This window comes from Microcaecilia unicolor, chromosome 8 (genome assembly GCF_901765095.1).
Source record: "Microcaecilia unicolor chromosome 8, aMicUni1.1, whole genome shotgun sequence".
In the NCBI taxonomy this organism is placed as follows: Eukaryota; Metazoa; Chordata; class Amphibia; order Gymnophiona; family Siphonopidae; genus Microcaecilia; species Microcaecilia unicolor.
Window position 1 is genome coordinate 2,152,196 of NC_044038.1, and position 24,099 is coordinate 2,176,294.

General features: G+C 45.8%; 1 protein-coding gene across 2 annotated transcripts in view; it reads right to left on the bottom strand.

Annotated features, from left to right (window-relative positions):
• The window catches only part of PRKCB (protein kinase C beta), a 209,744-nt gene extending 200,028 nt beyond the window's left edge, over positions 1–9,716 (bottom strand). For both annotated transcript variants that reach the window (XM_030211560.1, XM_030211559.1), the window contains exons 1-2: positions 9,503–9,716; positions 8,925–8,956 (exon numbers count right to left, since the gene is read on the bottom strand). In XM_030211560.1, coding sequence (XP_030067420.1) covers positions 8,925–8,956; positions 9,503–9,669 — 199 coding nt within the window. In that variant the 5' untranslated portion in view covers positions 9,670–9,716. The remainder of the gene's footprint in view (positions 1–8,924; positions 8,957–9,502) is intronic.
• Positions 9,717–24,099: the final 14,383 nt, after the last annotated feature.

The following is a 24,099-nucleotide window of genomic DNA, read 5'->3' on the forward strand; positions in this document are numbered from 1 at the left end:
ATTGAGGCTTCCAAACAGAACAGAAAAGTACCCTTCCCTGGACAAACTGAAGGAGGCTGCTCAACACTCACAGAGCTGGCATCTAGGCACACACTGGAGTAAGTCCCATAGACTGTGAAACCATTTTGAAGCAATAAGTCCAGGCAGAGAACGCGAGGTCTGCACATGGGCCACTGTTGAGATTTATTACCTCTATGGTTAGTCAAGTAAAGGGACCAGAACCAACACATGACCATCAACAACATGCCTCTGTTGACGACAGTCATGAAGGAAGTTTATCATTTTCTCTGTAAAGTGCATGATTTTATATGTGGGAAGTGTTATAAACCTGCGCAGGTAGAGACATTTGGCTGCAGTAGGGAGGGGTTGCAAGATGCATGAATACTCTGTAACTTTCTGGAGAAATATTTGATTTATGTTTGTAAAGCAGGCATAAAATAACCACAATTTCTAAAGAAGATTGGACGAACAGAAAATAAGTCAGGCTGAGTCAGACCAATTCTGTCTCTTGCCTCCAGTCTGGCAGTTCCAAAAACAGTAGGTCAATCCTTATAGCTCATTTGCAGGGATAAGCAAGTGCACCTTCCTAGTAATTGTTTTAAGACTTTCCATCCTTCACCCCACTATGTAAATCATATTCCAGCAACAGATTCCTCAGCTGATATTTTGATGGATTTCTTTTGAAACTTGCTCTCCTCATCTAACTGTTCCACCCCACATCATTCTGTTCAGCTCTCACAACAGCCCAACTCTGTTTAGCTTTTCATCCCTTTTGAGATGAGGTGACCCACAGGAACTGATACAGAGAATGATGTTCTCAATGTAGTTCTCCATCCCGTTCAGATAACACCAAGATCTTTTTCTTGGCTGGTAACTTCTAACTCAGATGAGATCTTTCCAATGTGCATCACTTTTGCACTCGTCCATATTAAAATTTCATCTGCCAGGTTCCTAGTCTTACAAGACCTTTCTGAAAATCCTCACAGTTTCAACCACTATGAATTTAGTGTCATCTGTACATCTGATCACCTCACTTGTCAGTGGAGGAATATTTTCAAAGCACTTAGACTTACAAAGTTCCACATAGTAAACCTCTGGAACTGCTTTAAAAATGAGCCCCTTTAAGTCTTCTAGTTTAGCTTCGATATATCGTCCAATCAGTAGGCTCTCTGGGCAGTTTACAGAATACTATGACTAAGGTATAAGAGGAAAAGAAAGGCACAGGTCCCCGGTACAGATCCTTGGGACACTCCACCCTTTTCCATGTAGATCTCTGACCTTTCATAGCTGTGTTAGAAGGCAGCAGACCTGGGATGTGTGTATTTTGGGGGGAGTCTATGCAAGTTATGGGCGCTGGACAAGAAGGAAATGCACGTTCTACCCCCAGCAAGTTACAGAATGAAAGAAAATATAACTCAGTGCAGGTACTAAGCATTTTTGGACTTTGCCTCACAATGTACAGCCTGAAAAATGTCCACTTTATAAAGACTTGAAAGCTTTCTTTTGTGTATGTGTGTGTGTGGGGGGGGGGGGGGGGGGGGGAACATAGGCAGAAGTAAAGAAACAGAAGATGATATTTATGAAATGAAAACAGTCTATCTAAACCAGTGATTCCCAAACCTGTCCTGAGGAACCTCAGCCAGTCAGGTTTTCAGGATATCCATAATGAAAATGCATGAGATTGATTTGCATACACTGCAGATCTACCTCATGCATATTCATTGTGGATATCCTGAAAACCTAACTGATCTAGACTGTCAAGTCCATGACTGATGGAGAAAGTTCAAAAACAACAAGAGTTTAGCACCATCAAACCATTTTAGAATTGCAGAACGTGCTTGAGCAACCTTAGATCGAACACTGCTGCAGGTTATGACAACATGTATCCAGAATTCCTGAAACATTTTGAGCCACAAGCTAGAACAGGGCTCTGCTGCCTCTTTACAAGAATGCTAAATGAGCAAGCTCTTCCAAAGATTTGGTGGCAATCAAAAGTCGTGACTCTGCTGTAGCAGCAAGCTACAGGCCGATATCCCTCCTCAATGTGTGTTTCAAGCTGCTAGAGAGACTTATTTTACAAAGAGTCTCACCAATGGTCAAATTAATTAGTAGACCCAAGCTGGGTTTGTAAAGACCACAGCACTGGTGATCAGGTGTAGCCTTAACAATATTATCGAAAATGGATTCCACATAAGCCTCATAACTGGCACAGTGTTTCTCGATCTTCCAGCAGTCTATGTCACCATCTTATGCTCTGGTCTACTACCTCAAACTCTTCTTGTCTGGCTTGTTAAAGTAAGGGAACTTCTCACTGGTGACCACTGATTCAGAGTACACTTTGGTAACAAAAATATGCACCTGGAAAGCCAAAAGACTGGACTGCTTCAAGGATCACTGCTTTCTCTAGCACTTCTCAATTTATGCACTAATGGTCTTCCAGTTATCCAATCCGGAATTTCATTTGTGCAGATGACATATTCCTTGGTTTGCAAACACACAGCTTCTTGGACTTAGAGGATGGTCTCAACAACAATATGGCCACAATTCAACAGTCCTGTCAACTCCAAGCTCCAGTAATACCATCCCCCTGGTATTCTATCTACAAATTCAGCAAAGGAACTTAATTTTCCTTTTGGTCAAAGAATCTGCAAGAAGCCAAATCCAGCGTACCTTGGACATTAGACCACACCCTCACTTTTAAAAAACACTTATCAAACTTGACAGTTAAAATAAAATTGGGTAACAGCCTGACCGCAAGAGTTTTCTGGAGCTGGGGTGCATCCATGAAGACCTTGAGAACAAGTGCACTGGCTCTCTGTTACTCTGTGGTGGATTATTGTTCACCAGTCTGGCCCAATCAACACACAGCTAATTCCGCAATGCAGATCAATAACGGCACTCTACGACCTACTGATACCTAGTGGTTGCTAGTGATGAGCATTTCCGTACAGGAAAGTTACCTACTCCAATCCAGGAAATCAGAGAGCTCCACTTCACTGCAACATTTATGATCCCCTCCAAGACACCTGATTTGAGAAATCTGATCTGGACTCCCTTTCCAATCCCAGACCCGACTGTGGACAGTTTGTGGCACAAGAGACGGTCAACCACAAACACATGCAACTCCGAATCTGTACAAGGTCCAAGGAGTCAACAACCTGGTTTCCAACTTCTATGTTGCTGTGGACACAGCTAAAGGGAAAGGAGATGAGACTTGATATATTGTCTTTCTGTGGTTACAATCAAAGCAGCTTATATATTATATATACGTATACTTAGAGTCACAAGGCGCTACAGTGGGAATTGAATCCAGTTCCCAGGATGAAAGCCCGCTGCACTAACCACTAGACTACTCCTCCACTTCAGTTGGACTGCGGTCAGTCCACGTTCGACAAATGGCACTGGATCTTCAGAGGTGATCCACACTACCACTCTTGGGCCAGGCAGACAATGGAACATATTGCAAAAACACATGTGATGTCCACTCACACATCTGATAATGGTCTTAAGGCTTTTCATATCGCATCTGCCTCCTCTTAGTTAAAGTGATAAGCACATACTAAGAAGTCTAAGTAGAGGAGCTGGAGATACATCCCAGCCCATGTGGGCTTTACAGTGAATCTTAGCTCCTTCAGTTGGGTAACGGTGATGAGACCAGGCTTCAATGACCAGGTACTTACATAAGATCAGACATTTTGAGGTCTGTGTTCAGGCCAGCCAGCTTTCTAACAGTTTGAACAGTTCTTTTCTTTAAACTTGTTGCCTCTAGAACTTTGATTAACAGAGAGCAAACAAGACATCAGCATTTTCTTAAATGCCACAGATAAGTACATAAGTAATGCCATACTGGGAAAAGATCAAGGGTCCATCGAGCCCAGCATCTTGTCCACGACAGCGGCCAATCCAGGCCAAGGACACCTGGCAAGCTTCCCAAACGTACAAACATTCTATACATGTTATTCCTGGGATTTTGGATTTTTCCAAGTCCGTTTAGTAACGGTTTATGGACTTGTCCTTTAGGAAACCGTCCAACCCCTTTTTAAACTCTGCTAAGCTAACCGCCTTCACCACATTTTCCGGCAATGAATTCCAGAGTTTAATTACACGTTGAGTGAAGAAACATTTTCTCCGATTTGTTTTAAATTTACTACACTGTAGTTTAATCGCATGCCCCCTAGTCCTAGTATTTTTGGAAAGCGTGAACAGACGCTTCACATCCACCTGTTCCACTCCACTCATTATTTTATATACCTCTATCATGTCTCCCCTCAGCCATCTCTTCTCCAAGCTGAATAGCCCTAGCCTCCTTAGTCTTTCTTCATAGGGAAGTCGTCCCATCCCCGCTATCATTTTAGTCGCCCTTCGCTGCACCTTTTCCAATTGTACTATATCTTTCTTGAGATGCGGCGACCAGAATTGAACACAATACTCAAGGTGCGGTCGCACCATGGAGCGATACAACGGCATTATAACATCCTCACACCTGTTTTCCATACCTGTCCTAATAATACCCAACATTCTATTCGCTTTCCTAGCCCAGAGACATGCAAAACTTCAAAAGATTACATCGTCATGGCTCAGTTTTGAAGGCATTGTATTATTAAAGCAGTTAGTGTGGGTTTAAAAAAACGGTTTGGACAAATTCCTGGAGGTAAGTCCATAACCCATTATTAAGGTAGACTTGGGAAAGAGGCACCGCTTATCCCTGGGGGTATGGAGCCTGGAATCTTGTTAGTCTTTGGGATTCTATCATATACTTGTAACTTGAACTGGACAGCTGGAAGGAAGACACAGGGTTAGATGGACCCTTGGTCTGAGCCAAAATGGCAACTCTTATGTTTTCTTAAAGAAAAGAAAAATAGCACAAGATTAGACAAACTCTTTCAGGTCTTCTTTTAAGGAAATCTATCCCCACTGAAACGTGCAAGGTGCTGATTTAAGTTGAATAATTATAATGATCATTCCACTTGTTTGATCAGTTTGATTCTAGATTTGCAGCTTAATGGAGAGGTTAGGGCTCTTCAGCTTGGAAAAGAGATGGCTGAGGAAGGATATGATTGAGATCTATAAAATCCTAAGTGGTGTAGAACAGGTAGAAGTGAATCGATTTTTCACTCTTTCAAAAAGTACAAAGATCAGGAGACACTCAATGAAACTGCATGGAAATATTTTTAAAACAAATAGGAGGAAATATTTTTTCACTCAAAGAATAGTTAAGTTCTGGAACTCGTTGCCAGAGGATGAGGTAACTCTCTCTCTCTCTTTTTCTAGACTAGACTACTGCAATGTTTTGTATAATGGTCTCATCACTTTATTATAAAAAGTCAGCTCAGAATGCAGAGATCAACATATCAAGTGAAATCTAACACTAACTTATGATCACCGTGGAAACCAAACTGTGGAGTATCACAAGGATCACCATTATCACCGATCCTTTTTAACCTCATGATGACCCCACTAGCCAAGGCCCTATCCACTCAAGGCCTCAACCCATTCATTTATGCAGACGACGTCACAATATATATCCCATACAAACAAGATCTGTCAGAAATCAACAACAAATTCAAGCTCAGCTTGAACATCATGGACTCATGGGCATATGCATTCCAATTAAAACTCAACACAGAAAAAACACACAGTCTCATCATCTCCTCCCAACACAACAAATACAAACCCAAAAACCTAAGCCATCCCAGGTCACACCCTCCCCATCTCAGACAACCTAAAAATTCTCGGAGTAACAATCGACCGAAATCTCACTCTAGCGAACCAAGCAAAATCTACCATAAAGAAAATGTTTCACTCAATGTGGAAACTCAAACGCGTGAAACCATTATTCCCGAGGGCTATATTTCGCAACCTGATACAATCAATGGTACTAAGCCACGCAGATTACTGCAATGGAATTTATGCGGGATGCAAAGAACAAATTATAAAGAAACTTCAGACCGCCAAGAACACAGCAGCCAGGCTTATATTTGGAAAAACACATTATGATAACGCCAAACCACTCCGAGAAAAACTACACTGGCTCTCAATCAAAGAACGCATTGCTTTTAAGGTCTGCGCCAAGGTTCATAAAATTATCTACGGTGAAGCCCCGGGATACATGACAGACCTCATAGACCTACCAACCAGAAACACAACAAGATCAGCACGAACTTACCTAGATCTCCACTACCCAAGTACTAAAGGACTCAAATGCAAATCAACTTATGCATCCAACTTTTCTTACTTGAGCGCACAACTATGGAACGCTCTGCCAAAGATAATAAAAACAACGAACGACCACCTAAGTTTCCGGAAAGAACTAAAAACAAACCTGTTCAAAAAGGCATACCCCACCGACCCACCATAAAAACCTAAGTTCCTGCGACACTGCAAAACCAAAGACTGTAATGGACATACCTTAACCCTCATCCCCCCTCCCTAACTTCCCCAATGTATCTACCAAACACGAACCTTCTTTTACCACAATTACACCTGTATTTGTTCATACCGCAACTAGCTAACGCCGTTGCGGTACCACAAAGGTTTAAATTCAAAATCTTAACATGAATGTATCGTGTGTTCCTCCTTTATATCTTTCAAATGATCTGATTCCTATCTGTCCTTCTCAGCTTCTACATTTGCAAAATCAAAATCTCTTAGCTGTTCTATGATAACAGTCCAATTAGAAGACAAATTAAAACAAAACAAAAAAAAAGGAAATGAAATGAAAGCCTCCATCTTTTTTAGCCCCTTCTCTTTACACCTGAATCACATCTAAAACCTTATTTTTTGGCTCAGGCATTTCCAGATTATGAAGAAATATGGATGTGAGATGATGCAGGGAACAGTTTCCTTTTATTGCTTATATCCAATGCTACTATGTTACTGAATTGTTTCTAATTCCATTTCGTGAACTGCTTTGTTTGTAGTAGTTGAAAGGCGATATATCCAATGTTAGCAATTGGCAAGAAGGAAAGAATTGAGCTAATCTAACTGGTTGCATGCATGCAAATTAATCGAAAACCAATCCAGCCCTTGAAAAATCTAATACTTAACAGTACTGAATGATAGAAAGCCTCGTTCTTTGCATCCCTCCCTGCAGCAAAACTCTGACACCATGACCCATACAATCTTGTGCTATTAACAAACGCTTATGGAATGGCCAACATTAATTAAAACAGCACCCAGGGAAGCCAAGTCAGACTGTGCCATCATCTGTCCCTGTGCTAAGGGTTCACAGCCATTCTCCAGAAAAAGCAGCACATGCCTGAGGGGCGGCAGGACCGATAAAAAGGGGAAGGTTTCCTGACTGCCAGGGGGTGACATCATCTAATTCTTCCCACAAGCACAGGATCCAAAACAAAATCTCTGTAACTGACCTCTTATAATCTGAATACATTTACTGCTCTGTCACTGCTTAGCATTCAGTCTGTCCTAGTCGTTTCCCCCATCCTGGGTTATCCTGTACGAGGGTTCTCATTCAGGGTTATACTGACAGTAAATCAGCTCTGCTTTGAGAGTTGGTCTGTCTTTCACGTGACAAAAGTCTGTTTGGTAAAGTATACAGAGAAATTACTATTGATCCAAACAAGTATTTATTGAATATGGAAATGAAATCAATGTGAGGGAGAGCTCGGTGGTGAATAACCCCTGCACCTATATCTGGGTGTGATGGGTTCCCACTCACCCCTTTTATCTGTGTGTATGTAGGTTTCTGGGGGGGGGGGGGGGGTTGGGTGGTGGAAGGAGGCGGGAGGAAACATATTGGAAACAGGTAGGCAGAGCAGGACTCCAGGAACACAGCCACCAACATTCCTCTTCTAGGGTTTCGATTCAAATCAAGCATCTATGTATTAAAGATTTTTCATTCAGTCACAGATTAAATCAGGACCCCAAAATGTTTGAAGCCCTTCCCTCCCCATAACCAAACGCACAATAAATACCCAATATACCCAGACGTAGGAACGAGGGTCCTTTCTCTCCCGGTATTTGCAAAACTAACCCATTTGGCAATGTTGTCCCTCCCCTGCCCCAAAATAAGCTCTTCGGCACAAGGACTTATCAAGCCCTTCTTGTAGCTTGACAGCTGCTGAGATTCTGCTGTTACTGAACATGTCACAGCTTCCTGCAGCACAAGGCCACAGAAAGGCTGGTGCTTTCCGTTAAAAGCTGCCCTCCCCCGACATGTAGGCGAGATGAGTGCAGGGCAGAGAAGGGCTGAGCACAGTCCCTTGGACTTTTTGTCACAGTTGAGGCCCTGTAGAAAGCCTGGGTGTATGTCTGTCGTGGGGGGGGGGGGGGGGTATTGCCACCCAAACCCATCAGGGACACAGTGATGTCACCCTGCTGCCGTGTGATATCTTTGTTACATTTGCCATAAAAAGATCTTCCAGGTTCAGGACCACTGTGCCCCTTCCTTTCACCTATGGTATTATACAGAAGTCAGACCCTGCCAAGGTTAACAAAATCTTCAGTCCCATCAAGCGTTAAGAGATCCAGTGTCATGAAAAATGCATCTGCTTTGCATGGTGAGAAGGAGGAAGAGGGTTCAAAGCTGAACTGGCAGCCGCTGCAACCTCACTTCCTCAAAACACAGCACCATCTTACAAGCAGGGCCCAAATCCTTCCAGGTCCCACCTGTACTTTCAACCCCCTGCAGGGGTCACTGAGATGCAGGGGCAACTCAAAACAAGTGCAGAAGAGAGAGAGAAGCATATAGGCAACCGAACATACCTCCCCCACAGTCACATCCCAAACACTGTACCCTTACTCGAGCACCCTAAGTACCACCCTCATACCCTCTGCATCCTAACAAAGTCCCCCCCCCCCCCACACACACACACACACACACACACACACACACACTCACTCATGTTCCGCATACCTCACCCCACACACTCACTCTTGCTGCAGCTTGAGAAGGGGACACTTACCCTGGCACTGGAATCCCTGCTTCCCGAATCCCCTATGAGAGAAGGCAAAAGAATTAGTGGATGCAGATGGCACATATTCCTCTATACAGCAAGAAGGGGAAGCAGAATAGGGGCAGGGAAAGGACTCAGAAGATGCCCCCTCAAGACCTCCAGATTTTCCCCCAGTGCAGTGGCTGCAGAAGGTGGGCTCCGAGTCCCTCCACCCCTTTCCCCAGGGTCTGAAAGCTGAAGTTGGTGCATTGGCTGCAGAGGGAGGGTTACAAGCCCTCTCCCCCACTGCCCCCCAATCTCTCTGCCCTCCCCCCTCTCCATGTCTCAGCAGATGATGTCGGTTCCTTGCCTCCATTGCATTGATCCCCTCCCTGATCTCTCATGAGATGATGTCGGTGCGGTGGGGGTGCCCCCTGCTCCCCCCCTCTCTCCAGATGAAGTCGGTGCAGTGGCTGCAGAAGATGGGTTGCATATCCTTCCTCCCTCCATCTCTCTCCCCCCCGGTGTCTCAGCAGACGAGGGTGGACTGGGTGCCCCCCCTGCTTCCTCCCCCCTCCGCCCGATCCCCATCTGCCCCGGTGTCTCACCAGATGAAGTCGGTGCAGTGGCTGCAGAAGGTGGGTTGCTTGAAGAAGCGAGCGGTGAACTTGTGCTCCTTCACCTCATGGACGTTCTTCTGCCTTAGGGCTCCTTTGCGGGCGAAACGCACCGTGTTCTCCTCCGCCTCTTCGCTCAACGCGGCCGGTTCAGCCATGGCGAGGTCTGGGCTCGACCGGCGGCTGCTGCCACCACTCGCCTTCCTTCCAAGATTCAGCTCTGCAGCCCCGCCCCGGGCGGCACGTCACCGCTGGGGGAGGAGCTCGGAGTGACTAAGCCACGCCCCCGCCGGCTCGGTTCAGGGCTCTGCCCGGCTGTCACTGGGTCGAATCTTCTTCTTACACCTCTGCTTGTTATCAGTCTGCCTCTGTCTCTTCATGTCTGTCTCTCCGGCTGTCACTGGCTCACATCTTCATCCTACACCTTGTGTTTTGGTCTGTCTCTCTCTCTTCATGTCTGTCTCTCCAGCTTTCACTGGATCGCATCTTCTTCTTACACCTCTGCTTGTGTTTCGGTCTGTCTCTCTCTCTCTTCATGTCTGTCTCTCTGGCTGTCACTGGGTCGAATCTTCTTCTTACACCTCTGTCTGCTCGTGTTTCGGTCTGTCTCTCTTCATGTCTGTCGCTCCGGCTGTCACTGGGTCGAATCTTCTTCTTACACCTCTGCTTGTTATCAGTCTGCCTCTGTCTCTTCATGTCTGTCTCTCCGGCTGTCACTGGCTCACATCTTCATCCTACACCTTGTGTTTTGGTCTGTCTCTCTCTCTTCATGTCTGTCTCTCCAGCTTTCACTGGATCGCATCTTCTTCTTACACCTCTGCTTGTGTTTCGGTCTGTCTCTCTCTCTCTTCATGTCTGTCTCTCCGGCTGTCACTGGCTCACATCTTCATCCTACACCTTGTGTTTTGGTCTGTCTCTCTGTCTTCATGTCTGTCTCGAATCTTCGTCTTACACCTTTGCTTGTTATCAGTCTGCCTCTGTCTCTTCATGTCTGTCTCTCTGGCTGTCACTGGGTGGAACTTCGTCTTACACCTCTGCTCGTGTTTCAGTCTGTCTCTCTTCATGTCTGTCTCTCCGGCTGTCACTGGCTCACATCTTCATCCTACACCTTGTGTTTTGGTCTGTCTCTCTCTCTTCATGTCTGTCTCTCCAGCTGTCACTGGGTCGCATCTTCTTCTTACACCTCTGTCTGCTCGTGTTTCGGTCTGTCTCTCTTCATGTCTGTCTCTCTGGCTGTCACTGGGTCGAATCTTCTTCTTACACCTCTGCTTGTTATCAGTCTGCCTCTGTCTCTTCATGTCTGTCTCTCCGGCTGTCACTGGCTCACATCTTCATCCTACACCTTGTGTTTTGGTCTGTCTCTCTCTCTTCATGTCTGTCTCTCCAGCTTTCACTGGATCGCATCTTCTTCTTACACCTCTGCTTGTGTTTCGGTCTGTCTCTCTCTCTCTTCATGTCTGTCTCTCTGGCTGTCACTGGGTCGAATCTTCTTCTTACACCTCTGTCTGCTCGTGTTTCGGTCTGTCTCTCTTCATGTCTGTCGCTCCGGCTGTCACTGGGTCGAATCTTCTTCTTACACCTCTGCTTGTTATCAGTCTGCCTCTCTTCATGTCTGTCGCTCCGGCTGTCACTGGGTCGAATCTTCTTCTTACACCTCTGCTTGTTATCAGTCTGCCTCTGTCTCTTCATGTCTGTCTCTCCGGCTGTCACTGGCTCACATCTTCATCCTACACCTTGTGTTTTGGTCTGTCTCTCTCTCTTCATGTCTGTCTCTCCAGCTTTCACTGGATCGCATCTTCTTCTTACACCTCTGCTTGTGTTTCGGTCTGTCTCTCTCTCTCTTCATGTCTGTCTCTCTGGCTGTCACTGGGTCGAATCTTCTTCTTACACCTCTGTCTGCTCGTGTTTCGGTCTGTCTCTCTTCATGTCTGTCGCTCCGGCTGTCACTGGGTCGAATCTTCTTCTTACACCTCTGCTTGTTATCAGTCTGCCTCTCTTCATGTCTGTCGCTCCGGCTGTCACTGGGTCGAATCTTCTTCTTACACCTCTGCTTGTTATCAGTCTGCCTCTGTCTCTTCATGTCTGTCTCTCCGGCTGTCACTGGCTCACATCTTCATCCTACACCTTGTGTTTTGGTCTGTCTCTCTCTCTTCATGTCTGTCTCTCCAGCTTTCACTGGATCGCATCTTCTTCTTACACCTCTGCTTGTGTTTCGGTCTGTCTCTCTCTCTCTTCATGTCTGTCTCTCTGGCTGTCACTGGGTCGAATCTTCTTCTTACACCTCTGTCTGCTCGTGTTTCGGTCTGTCTCTCTTCATGTCTGTCGCTCCGGCTGTCACTGGGTCGAATCTTCTTCTTACACCTCTGCTTGTTATCAGTCTGCCTCTCTTCATGTCTGTCGCTCCGGCTGTCACTGGGTCGAATCTTCTTCTTACACCTCTGCTTGTTATCAGTCTGCCTCTGTCTCTTCATGTCTGTCTCTCCGGCTGTCACTGGCTCACATCTTCATCCTACACCTTGTGTTTTGGTCTGTCTCTCTCTCTTCATGTCTGTCTCTCCAGCTTTCACTGGATCGCATCTTCTTCTTACACCTCTGCTTGTGTTTCGGTCTGTCTCTCTCTCTCTTCATGTCTGTCTCTCCGGCTGTCACTGGCTCACATCTTCATCCTACACCTTGTGTTTTGGTCTGTCTCTCTGTCTTCATGTCTGTCTCGAATCTTCGTCTTACACCTTTGCTTGTTATCAGTCTGCCTCTGTCTCTTCATGTCTGTCTCTCTGGCTGTCACTGGGTGGAACTTCGTCTTACACCTCTGCTCGTGTTTCAGTCTGTCTCTCTTCATGTCTGTCTCTCCGGCTGTCACTGGCTCACATCTTCATCCTACACCTTGTGTTTTGGTCTGTCTCTCTCTCTTCATGTCTGTCTCTCCAGCTGTCACTGGATCGCATCTTCTTCTTACACCTCTGCTTGTGTTTCGGTCTGTCTCTCTCTCTCTTCATGTCTGTCTCTCTGGCTGTCACTGGGTCGAATCTTCTTCTTACACCTCTGTCTGCTCGTGTTTCGGTCTGTCTCTCTTCATGTCTGTCGCTCCGGCTGTCACTGGGTCGAATCTTCTTCTTACACCTCTGCTTGTTATCAGTCTGCCTCTCTTCATGTCTGTCGCTCCGGCTGTCACTGGGTCGAATCTTCTTCTTACACCTCTGCTTGTTATCAGTCTGCCTCTGTCTCTTCATGTCTGTCTCTCCGGCTGTCACTGGCTCACATCTTCATCCTACACCTTGTGTTTTGGTCTGTCTCTCTCTCTTCATGTCTGTCTCTCCAGCTTTCACTGGATCACATCTTCTTCTTACACCTCTGCTTGTGTTTCGGTCTGTCTCTCTCTCTCTTCATGTCTGTCTCTCCGGCTGTCACTGGCTCACATCTTCATCCTACACCTTGTGTTTTGGTCTGTCTCTCTGTCTTCATGTCTGTCTCGAATCTTCGTCTTACACCTTTGCTTGTTATCAGTCTGCCTCTGTCTCTTCATGTCTGTCTCTCTGGCTGTCACTGGGTGGAACTTCGTCTTACACCTCTGCTCGTGTTTCAGTCTGTCTCTCTTCATGTCTGTCTCTCCGGCTGTCACTGGCTCACATCTTCATCCTACACCTTGTGTTTTGGTCTGTCTCTCTCTCTTCATGTCTGTCTCTCCAGCTGTCACTGGGTCGCATCTTCTTCTTACACCTCTGTCTGCTCGTGTTTCGGTCTGTCTCTCTTCATGTCTGTCTCTCTGGCTGTCACTGGGTCGAATCTTCTTCTTACACCTCTGCTTGTTATCAGTCTGCCTCTGTCTCTTCATGTCTGTCTCTCCGGCTGTCACTGGCTCACATCTTCATCCTACACCTTGTGTTTTGGTCTGTCTCTCTCTCTTCATGTCTGTCTCTCCAGCTTTCACTGGATCGCATCTTCTTCTTACACCTCTGCTTGTGTTTCGGTCTGTCTCTCTCTCTCTTCATGTCTGTCTCTCCGGCTGTCACTGGCTCACATCTTCATCCTACACCTTGTGTTTTGGTCTGTCTCTCTGTCTTCATGTCTGTCTCGAATCTTCGTCTTACACCTTTGCTTGTTATCAGTCTGCCTCTGTCTCTTCATGTCTGTCTCTCTGGCTGTCACTGGGTGGAACTTCGTCTTACACCTCTGCTCGTGTTTCAGTCTGTCTCTCTTCATGTCTGTCTCTCCGGCTGTCACTGGCTCACATCTTCATCCTACACCTTGTGTTTTGGTCTGTCTCTCTCTCTTCATGTCTGTCTCTCCAGCTGTCACTGGGTCGCATCTTCTTCTTACACCTCTGTCTGCTCGTGTTTCGGTCTGTCTCTCTTCATGTCTGTCTCTCTGGCTGTCACTGGGTCGAATCTTCTTCTTACACCTCTGCTTGTGTTTCAGTCTGTCTCTCTCTCTCTCTTCATGTCTGTGACTGTCTCTCCGGTTGACACTGGGTCACATCTTCATCCTACACCTCTGTCTGCTCGTGTTTCGATCTGTCTCTCTCTCTTCATGTCTGTCTGTCTGTCTGGTTGGCTGTCACTGGGTATCTCAGTTTATCTCTGTTCCTTCGTGTCTGTCTGTCACTGGGTCACATGTTCATCCTACAGTTCTGTCTGCCTGAGTGTCTCTGTCTGTCTCTCCATGCCTATCTTTCTGGCTGTCGCAGGGTCATATCTTCATCCTTCAGCTCTGTCTTCTTGTATCTCAGTCTATCTCTGTCTCTTCATGTCTGTCTGTCCAGCTGTCTCTGGCTCATCCTACAGCTGTGTCTGCTTGTTTTTCACAATATGCTTGTCTGAGTCTGTCTCATCCATTCTGTCTGTCCATCTGTTTCTAGACCTGTCTCGGTCCATCCATCTTTCTCTCAGGTCTTCTGGCTCTCAGCTGACTGCTCTGTCACTAGCCCAGGCTGTTCAACCATCCCTTGGTCCATCTGCCCTTCTTCCTTCTCCTAGCTGTCTGTGTGTGTGTCTGGCAGTCTCCATCTCTTCCTCCACCTGTCACTCTCCATCCTTCCTCCTGCCCAGTCACGTGTGTCTGTCTTATTCTCTCTGTGGCCCATCCTGCCTTCTCTTTCCACATGTCTCAGGCTTGCTCTGTATTTGTCTCTTCTTTTCCATTCTACCTGTCTGTCCCCTCCCATCTGTCTCTTTCCTGGGAGTTACTTCTGTGTGAGATGTGTTTGTAGCTCAGTGATGCTTCCCTGGTGTCACTCATTCCATTATTCACTGAGATGAGATCTGGTCCCCATCTCTCCAGTAAGTTCCCATCACTCATGATCTCCTTATCAACATGAAATCAGTTTATAGGCCTGCACTAATAGTTTGCACTGTTGCCTGTCTCTCACTCTCTGTCTCTTTTTCACATTCAAGAAACTTTATTGGTCTGAGGTTTTGTCTATGTAACTCATACTGTCAAAGCTGAGGGGGAGAATAATTTTACATGAAAGAAACCAAAGCAGGTAACTAGGTGGAATAATATTCTTAATAGAAGCTCATTGGCTGTGATGGCTCCGATTATCAATGGAGCAAAGGTAGGCTCATAATCTAAAGAGTTTGATAGCAACAATTACTCTTCAATGGCAATCAGAGTACACAGAGTTTGAGAAATCCTAATTTTCAGATCAGTTTTACTAACTTATAAACATTGGAAAAGTGGTGTTATTTAATCTTGGATGGTGGGAAAGAGTAGATTTGTTTGCCTTTGAAGTAGGTTTGTTCTGGAGGGGGAGTTGTTTGTTTTTGAGGTGGTTTAGAAGGTTTGTTTGTTTGCTTGTTTTGACTGGTTAAGGTTTTTTGTTTGTTTGTCTTTGAAGTGATTAAGACTTGCAAGATGTTTTTTTTTCTTTTCAGTTTTTGAATCTACTGCCAAGGATTGTTCAGCAGTTGACCCTTTACGTGCTGCACGCCATTTCATAAGGGATAACTGCTCTCCCTTGCTTTAACCTTACTTGTGAAGAAAAGGCAGCTTTTTGCAAGAAAAGATGTGCCTTGAGTATTAAACCAAACAACAACAGGCATTAGGAAAGTCCAACACTGTTACACAATGAAAGCAAAAAAAAGTGGAAAAGAACAACCACAGGGTCCAGGGCGACCAAAGTTTATTCTTCAATAATAAAGCTGAAAGAATGACCCAACACGGGCCCTTGTTTTGACAAACAGAGTCTTCATCAGGAGTATCTTCTAAATCAGCAAGTTATGTATTGTGACATTCCAAAAATCATATCTCTACTCTGTCTTCTCCAAACTGCAGATCCCTAAATCTCTTTATCCTTTCCTCAGAAGGCACTTGATCTCTCCCCCTTTTCCATTTTGGTTGTTCTTCTCTGTATCTAATCTAGGAGAAACACTCAGTTACTGGATTGGCCGCTGTCGTGGACAGGATGCTGGGCTCGATGGACCCTTGGTCTTTCCCAGTGTGGCATTACTTATGTACTTATGTCCTCTACTTGGCTCACTTTTATTACATAGAGCAGTGATTTAACCTATTGTGATGTCATAGTGGCTCATTCCACCAATAAGAGCCAACCTCATTAGTGATGTCACAATGGCTTGATTGTATAGAATGTTTGTACGTTTGGGAAGCTCGCCAGGTGCCCTTGGCCTGGATTGGCCGCTGTCGTGGACAGGATGCTGGGCTTGATGGACCCTTGGTCTTTTCCCAGTGTGGCATTACTTATGTACTTATGTCCTCTACTTGGCTCACTTTTATTACATAGAGCAGTGATTTAACCTATTGTGATGTCATAGTGGCTCATTCCACCAATAAGAGCCAACCTCATTAGTGATGTCACAATGGCTTGATTGTATAGAATGTTTGTACGTTTGGGAAGCTCGCCAGGTGCCCTTGGCCTGGATTGGCCGCTGTCGTGGACAGGATGCTGGGCTCGATGGACCCTTGGTCTTTTCCCAGTGTGGCATTACTTATATTTTGGGAAAATTCAAATTTGCATTGTATTGTTTGATGTTTCCTGGAAGATCACGATTTGCCTGTAGGGTTCTCATTCTTTCATTCTTGTCCTCCGTCTCTGCCTCTCTCTCTCATCTTGTCTTTCTGTCTCTTTCAGTGACATCTATTGATTGAGGCCATGTCAGCTTATCATTCACCTCAGGACAAGCAGTAGCTGTGAATTTTAGTTTCCCATTACTTTAGGGGGAAAAAGTGGAAACATGGCTTTGTGATAGGCCTGCAGTAGAAAAGGCAAGTCCAGCGTGGATTTCATTTTCCCTTTGTGTACTAGGGGTAATAATGCCTGACTTGAATTGCTTGTCTAGCTCAGTGACCTCTGAACGTGGGCGGCTGCCCATTGCTTTTATGTGAACACTATCACTCAGTCAATAACAGCTGGGCTGCTGCTTCCACCAAACATTTCTGTTTTTTAAATATCTATTTCAATGGATAGGATTCAGCTGCTAAGAGAGACTGTTATTGACTTTGGTATCCAATCCCTCGCCCTCCCTCAAAGTGTTCCTGTTTTCAATCAGAACTGATAAGCAAGACGCACTGGCAAATCAGTGGCACAGCCACAGGTGGGCTTGGATGGTCTCCGGCCCACCCAGTAGCAGCACACCTATGATGTGGCTGGCGGGGATCCCCAAGCCCCGCCAGCTGAAAACTCCCAACACCTCTCCCTCCCAAATATCTTTTAAATACCAGATCTTCACCAACAAGAGCAGCGACTGATACACACAGCTCACGCTGGCCCACAGCCTTCCCTCGGACATGCTCCCACCTATGTGGAAACAGGAAGTTTCATCAGAGGGAAGGCAGCGGGGCTGACTCTGCTGGCGAAGATCGGCTGCTTAAAAGGTATGTGGGGGGGGGGGGGGGTGTTGAGATACCCTATGGCATGGGGGCGGGAGAGGGAGAGACTACTACTACTACTACTTAACATTTCTAAAGTGCTACTAGGGTTACGCAGCGCTGTACAGTTTAACAAAGAAGGACAATCCCTGCTCAAAGGAGCTTACAATCTAATGGACAAAATGTGCAGACAATCAAATTGGGGCAGTTACCACCGCCAATTCCAGGCTCCACCCTTTTTGCCTCGCCTTTCCCTATGCTTAGAATAAACTTCCTGAGCCCATACGCCAAGCCCCCTCTCTGCCCACTTTCAAATCCTTGTTCAAAGCCCACCTCTTCAATGTCGCCTTCAGCTCCTAACCATTATACCTCTATTCAGGAATTCTAGACTGCCCCAACTTGACATTTCGTCCTTTAGATTGTAAGCTCCTTTGAGCAGGGACTGTCCTTCTTTGTTAAACTGTACAGCTCTGTTCAAGAGTTCCTTAAATCCTGCCCCCTATTTATACTGCTGGGTAACCTCATTCTAAAAGCAAGTTGTAGTTTTTAACCATTATGGAACAATTCTGAAGGAAAAACATAGGAGAAGAAAGAAACTGAAGTGTGACTCTTCCTCAGTTAGCTGCTTAGTTGGACTTAGATGTCATATTGAAAATGCCCCTCCATGTGTAAGTCTAAGTGCTTTGAAAATACGCCTCCCTGGTCTACTATGGTCTCTGTTGCAACCTCACTATCGGGATACTCTATCTTCCTGTGCATGCTGACGCCGGAGACAGGAGGAGCAAGAAGAAAGAAGCGCAGGGGGCAGGCAGCGAACGTGGCTGAGCCAGAGATCGCACTGAAGAAGGCTTCGACTGGCAGGGGTTGAGGACCCCCACCAACCAAACCAGGGGCCCGGATGAAATTTGCAGGGGCCCAGGCCCCCATGGCTCCCCGTAGCTACGCCCCTGTATGTGAGAGGGAGCAGAGAAAATGTCATCCCCCCAAAAAGAAAAAAACAATCTGCTTTTTTAAAAGAAATTTGACTCTGTAGCAGATTTGAAAATATTGTAATGAAAGATCAGCAGGATCTGCTCTTTAATGGCTAAGGGAACTTCATTTCGTATTTTCACCAATAAAGATTTTGATTTGATTTTTATTGACTACAGAGTATATGAAATCTCTTTAGGTAGAAGTCCAAGACTAATAATCATTTCCTTCCTGATATAAAATCGATATAAATTTCTCTGACAAAACACAGTAGCTGTGTTTTCAGAAAAGGAAATGAGCTTATAGGTCTCAGGTTCTGCCAGTGGTTCCCAAACCCACAATGAATATTCATGAGAAAGATTTGCATGTACTGCCTCCACTGCATGCAAATCTATCCCATGAATATTCATTGTGGGTACCCTGAAAACGTGCCTCCAGGACCAGGTTTGGGAACCAGTGCATTAGGCATACCCCAAACCAAAACACCCTAAAATAGAGGATTATTTCCTACAGTCTGACTAGAAACCACTTTTGGTTCCCTTTTGGGAAAATAAGATGATACTCATACAAAAGCCTAAGAACAGAAGGAAGACGCTTCTCTCCACCCCAAGCGCCATCTTCAAATGGGTTGGTACAGGACTGAACCTCATTCTGAAACCAGGGTATGTGGGAGATGATCTCAGTCCCCTGAGGTTTACTGCTAACGCTTGCCTCAACACTTACAGAGATGCCTGGGGATTTGGGGACAATCTTGGATTTCCTGTTGCATTATGGGACTTGCAGCACTGATTTCAATGGGAAGGATCAGGCACTACAAATCCCACATTGCCCTGGGTTGTTTGTTCAAAAGCAGGGCCGGCCAAAAAGTCTCCAGCCTGGAACTGGGTAACTTGACATCTCAGCCCTTGCATTGCTCCAAAGAGCGCCTCCTCCTGGAATTCATATCACAAGTAACAGAACAAGAAGCACTTGGAAATCAGACCAGTACATTTTCTTGGTCCTTTGATGGCATCTCTGGAACTTGAAGAGCTTCTCTTTCTGCCCATGAACCACAGAACAGCCATTTGAGACCGATACCGCCATCAGCAGTGCTATGATCCACCGCTGTACCACGAGGTCCGGTTCTCTTCTCCCAAATTCTTTATCGGTGAGAACAGGAAGGTCCCAGCGATCAGAACTTCTTCCTGGTCATGATCCCAGTACATAGGGTTCCCACAGGTTACTTCATACACATTATTCTGACATCAGCATCAGCTGCATTTATCTTTCCCCAGCTTGGCAATTCTGGACGTGACCCATTTTGTCTGCAGTTCATTGTTCTGAGCTGCAGTTATCAGATTTTAGGTTTCTTTCCCCCTCTCCTTATGGTCTGGAAGTACCACTTTGCTTTTCCCACTGTATAAAGGGATTTGCCACTTGGTTTTCCTTGTTTGCTGTACTTCAAAGAGGTTTTTCTTTTCCCCTCATGTTTTGTAAATTGCTGATTTTTCCCTACTTGCACTGGTAGCTTCTCACTCGTTCCTTCTAGTTCTCAAAATGCTTGTGGCAAGTGTAAGAATGAAGGACTAATTTTCAACCTTTTCTTGGTCTTCAACACTTTTTGGTGCATTTGGGTCTGTTGATGCTGCTACATAGGACTGGAGGCCTATAATTGCATTTTCTTTACGGATGGTCTGTTTCTAAAATTACTCCGGGGAATTTTCTCTATCATTGTGCATGGCAGAATTCTGCACAGGCAGTCGCGATTCCATTTTTTTGCATGACCCTTTCCCCCCTCCCCTCTACAGGACCCCCACTGAGGTACAAATTGTTTCTAGTATTTTCTCTTAACCCTGGAGCAGCAGAGGAGGAGGAAAGCAGTGCATGTTAGGCCCTGTCTTTCTCCTCCACTGCTCTGGACACAGAGCACCTGACATTTCAAATACTATAATTGGCCCAAGCAATGGAGGAGGAGGAACTGCCTAATGCACCTTTCTGCCTCCTCCACTGCTCCAGGGGTAAGGGAGAATTTTAGAAATGGTTTATCCTGAGGTGGGGATCCTATGGAGGGAGGGGAGAGTATGGCATGGAGATGGGGGGGGAGAGAAAGAGGGGCTAATTAAGGAGAGAGGGAGGGTTGGGTTTGTGCCTCAGAGGGGCTGGGGCAGTGCCTTTGGAGGAGAGCATGAGGGCTGTGTGCGTTGGTGGGGGGGGGTGGAAGAAGATAATGGGGGTATATGCAAGGGAGAGAGAGGGAACTGTGTGCCTTGGGAAGAAGTATGCTCTGGAATTCATTGCCGGAGAATGTGGTAAAGGCAGTTAGCTTAGTGGAGTTTTAAAAAGGTTTGGACGGCTTCCTAAAGGAAAAGTCCATAGACCGTTATTGAATAGACTTGGGGAAAATCCACTATTTCTGGGATAAGCAGTACAAAATGTTTTGTACTTTTTTGGGATCTTGCCAGGTATTTGTGACCTGGATTGGCCACTGTTGGAAACAGGATGCTGGGCTCGATGGACCTTTGGTCAGTCCCAGTATGGCAATACTTATGTACCTATGAGGGGGAAAGAGGCCAAGCTCGGAGCATGTGCAGGGGGGAAGAGAGAGCTGGGAGAGTACCACAGCAGGAATCAGGAGAACAAGCTATGGGGGAGGGGGGAGACTGGGAAAGAGCTATGGTGGAGTGTGTGCCATGAGGGTCGTAAGAGAACTGTGGGTATGGGGGTGATTTCAAAGATAGCTAAGGACAAATATGTGCAAGAGGGGGCAGAGAGAGAGAGAGAGAGAGAAAGGGAGAGGGCTATGGGGGTCTGTACTGGAGGGGTGTCAGAAAGAGCTATGGTGCAGAATATTTGGGGATGTTGAGAGCTTTGGGGGAGGTGTCTGCTGAGAAAGGTCCTGAGAATGAGAATGATAGCAAGCTGGCGGGTGGGCAGAGAAAACTAGGGGTTTAACCTGCAGGGATAGAGATCAAGCCTAGGTTGAGCTTCAAGAGCTAACCTGTAGAGGGAGACTGCTGGAGGAGGATCCAGCCTTAGAAGGAAGAAAGTTGGGAAGTGTCAGACCTGGAGCAGAGAGAACCAGGCCTTTAGGATGGAGGAATCGTACACCAGAAATGGTAGACAAAAAATGCAGAACTGTGCAGAAACATCAAAAACCATATGCAGAATTTTCAGAATTTATGCACAACTGAGCCTTTTGGAAAATACCTTTAAGTCTGGGGGAATTACACGTGATCTTGATGAAAATCCCTATTTTACTAAGAAACCTGAATCTGCACATGTAGGTGACAGATTTCATAAAACTGGAGGGTCCAGAACAAAACCAGTTACGGAACCAAGTGCAAAAACATTTGAATGAAATTGTGAGGTGGTTTTTAAAACCAGAGATGTAGCTGCTGCAACCCCCAGATCCAGGGAGCAGCTACCTGAAACGTATGCCTGCCTCGGAGCAGGGATAAATGCCGCTGTCTGGATTTTTAAAACTGTGCACGTATTATTGTTGTAGAATACTTTACCAGTCTGCCAAAATCCCATCTACAAAGGCGTCTGTCCAACTCCAACCTGTGTCTGCTGTGGATCCACAATGGCTGTTTGCACGTATGAAGGCTGCTCAAGCTTTCCAAAATGACCTGCCAAACTTCTGGGCTGCTGGTTCCCCAGAATCCCTTCTGTAAGGGAGAAGAGAGGCAAAAAGCAGCCAAGCAGCAGACCAGAGGTGTGGTAGTGGGCACACGCAATGATGGTCAAAGCACAGGACTTTTCCACTGATCTGACTTCTGTTCCCAATGCACCTCCTGTAGAACCAGGACAAAAAAGGCAGGAAGAGAGCGTTAGAACATGAGGCTGAGAGCTGCAGATAAGAGAGGTCTAAGCTGCAGAACAGACCTTTGCTTTATCTTTAACTGGCTCCAACTGAATGCATAAGTTCACTGATTTTAGATGGAGATGTCCCTGTTAAGGACTAAACATCCGCTCTCTCTGCTATCTGCACTGCACAAGCTCTGCCAGGCTCAGATAGTCAGAAGACTTAGGGGGAAAGGAGGGGTAATAGAGACTCCAGGTCCGGACGCTGTCAAGTATATGCAACTTCTGAGATCTCACCAGAAACACAAACAGTAGTGTGAATGTGGAGGAGTGGCCTAATGGTTAGTGCAACCGGGCCTGGATCCCAGCATCCTGGGTTCACTTCCCACTGCAGCTGCTTGTGACCCTGGACAAGTCACTTAACCAAGATTATGAGCCCTCTAGGGACAGAGAAAAAGTACCTGCTTATAATGTGTGATTGTCCTCTGCCTTGGACTTGATGGTTAAGCAGATTATAAACACCAAAATTAAATTTAAGGAGTGTCGGGGATCCAAGATGGCATTTTTATTTTATTTATTTATTTATTTATTTGTTGCATTTGTACCCCACATTTTCCCATCTATTTGCAGGCTCAATGTGGCTTACATAGTACCGTCAAAGGCGTTTTCCCAGTCGGTTGATAACAAGTACAAGGTTGAAATGTGATCGTATGAGGTATATGTGGAGGGTCGGGAAGGATGAAGATTGCATGTTGTCCAGTACGATCAAAGTTATGCTGTGTTGCTCGGTAAAGAGGTTTACATGGGGTCGTTGGGGTAGGCCTTTTTGAAGAGGATGGTTTTTAGTGATTTCCTGAAGTTCTGGTGGTCGTGGATTGTTTTCAGGGCTTTTGGGAGGCCATTCCATAGTTGTGCACTTATGTAGGAGAAGCCGGATGCGTAGGTTGTTTTGTATTTCAGTCCTTTGCTATTTGGGTAGTGTAGGTTTAAGTAGGATCTTGACAGTCTGACTTTGTTTCTTATTGGTAGATCAATAAGGTCTGTCATGTATCCTGGGACAACGCCATATATGATTTTGAGGAGAGACATACCTGCTGGCACTCTCTTCTCCGGCGTGTTGTGAGTTCTTTTGGGCTCCTTGAGAGCTGAAATGGGTAAGAGGAGAGCGAAGGTCCGTGGGCTGCCCCCTGCCCCCTCTTCAATACCCCTGATGAGACAAGCCACTTAGAAGTGTTTTCAGTCACCAACAGGTCCTACACTATCTGCCTCTTCACCTTTGCCTGCGATGGAAGCTTTGGGCGGAAGTTTGAGCAGGTTGTCCTTGAGTCCCGTATAATATGTGGCTCCCCCACAACCCGGGAGCAGCTATGCAGTGGGGAGCAAATGGCTTGGTCGCTCCAGAATGGAGAGGACGGCGTTCAAAAGGGATCAACCCACAGCAAGTGCGGCTCCTGCTTTCAGTGAGGAACTACTATCTGCGAGCAAAATCCTTGGAGAAGGAATAGTTTGACTCAAGTTGTGTTTCTGATGAAAGTCGGACATTGCTGAAACCTGCCGTAGTGACATTGGAGTCACTGTGGGATGTTATAAGCAACATGGAATCCTCTTTGTTGAACACTAAAGATATAACTATTTCAGATGCTGTATTGGTTCAGGAACGGGCATCTAGCCAATTAGCCCTAGAATTTGATTCTTTAAAGTCTAGGATGAGACTGTGGAATGTTTGGAAAGTCTCAATTAAGGAGAAGAATTTTGTCCAGCGGCGTTTGGGGAACCAAACCAGAAGGCTTAATTTGAGACTGTTGAACTTCCCTAGGTCTCCCCTTTTACCTGTGGTTGAGATGTTTAAGAAGTATATGGTAGAGATATTACAAATACCTCCAGATTCTTTACCACCTATTACCAGGGCTCAGTATATTCCGGGCTCCAAGAGTTTCCAGGGCCTGGTTACTCAGCCTATGAGGGAAGGTGAATTGAATTTAACTTCATTTTTGGACTCTTCTCTGGAAGTAATT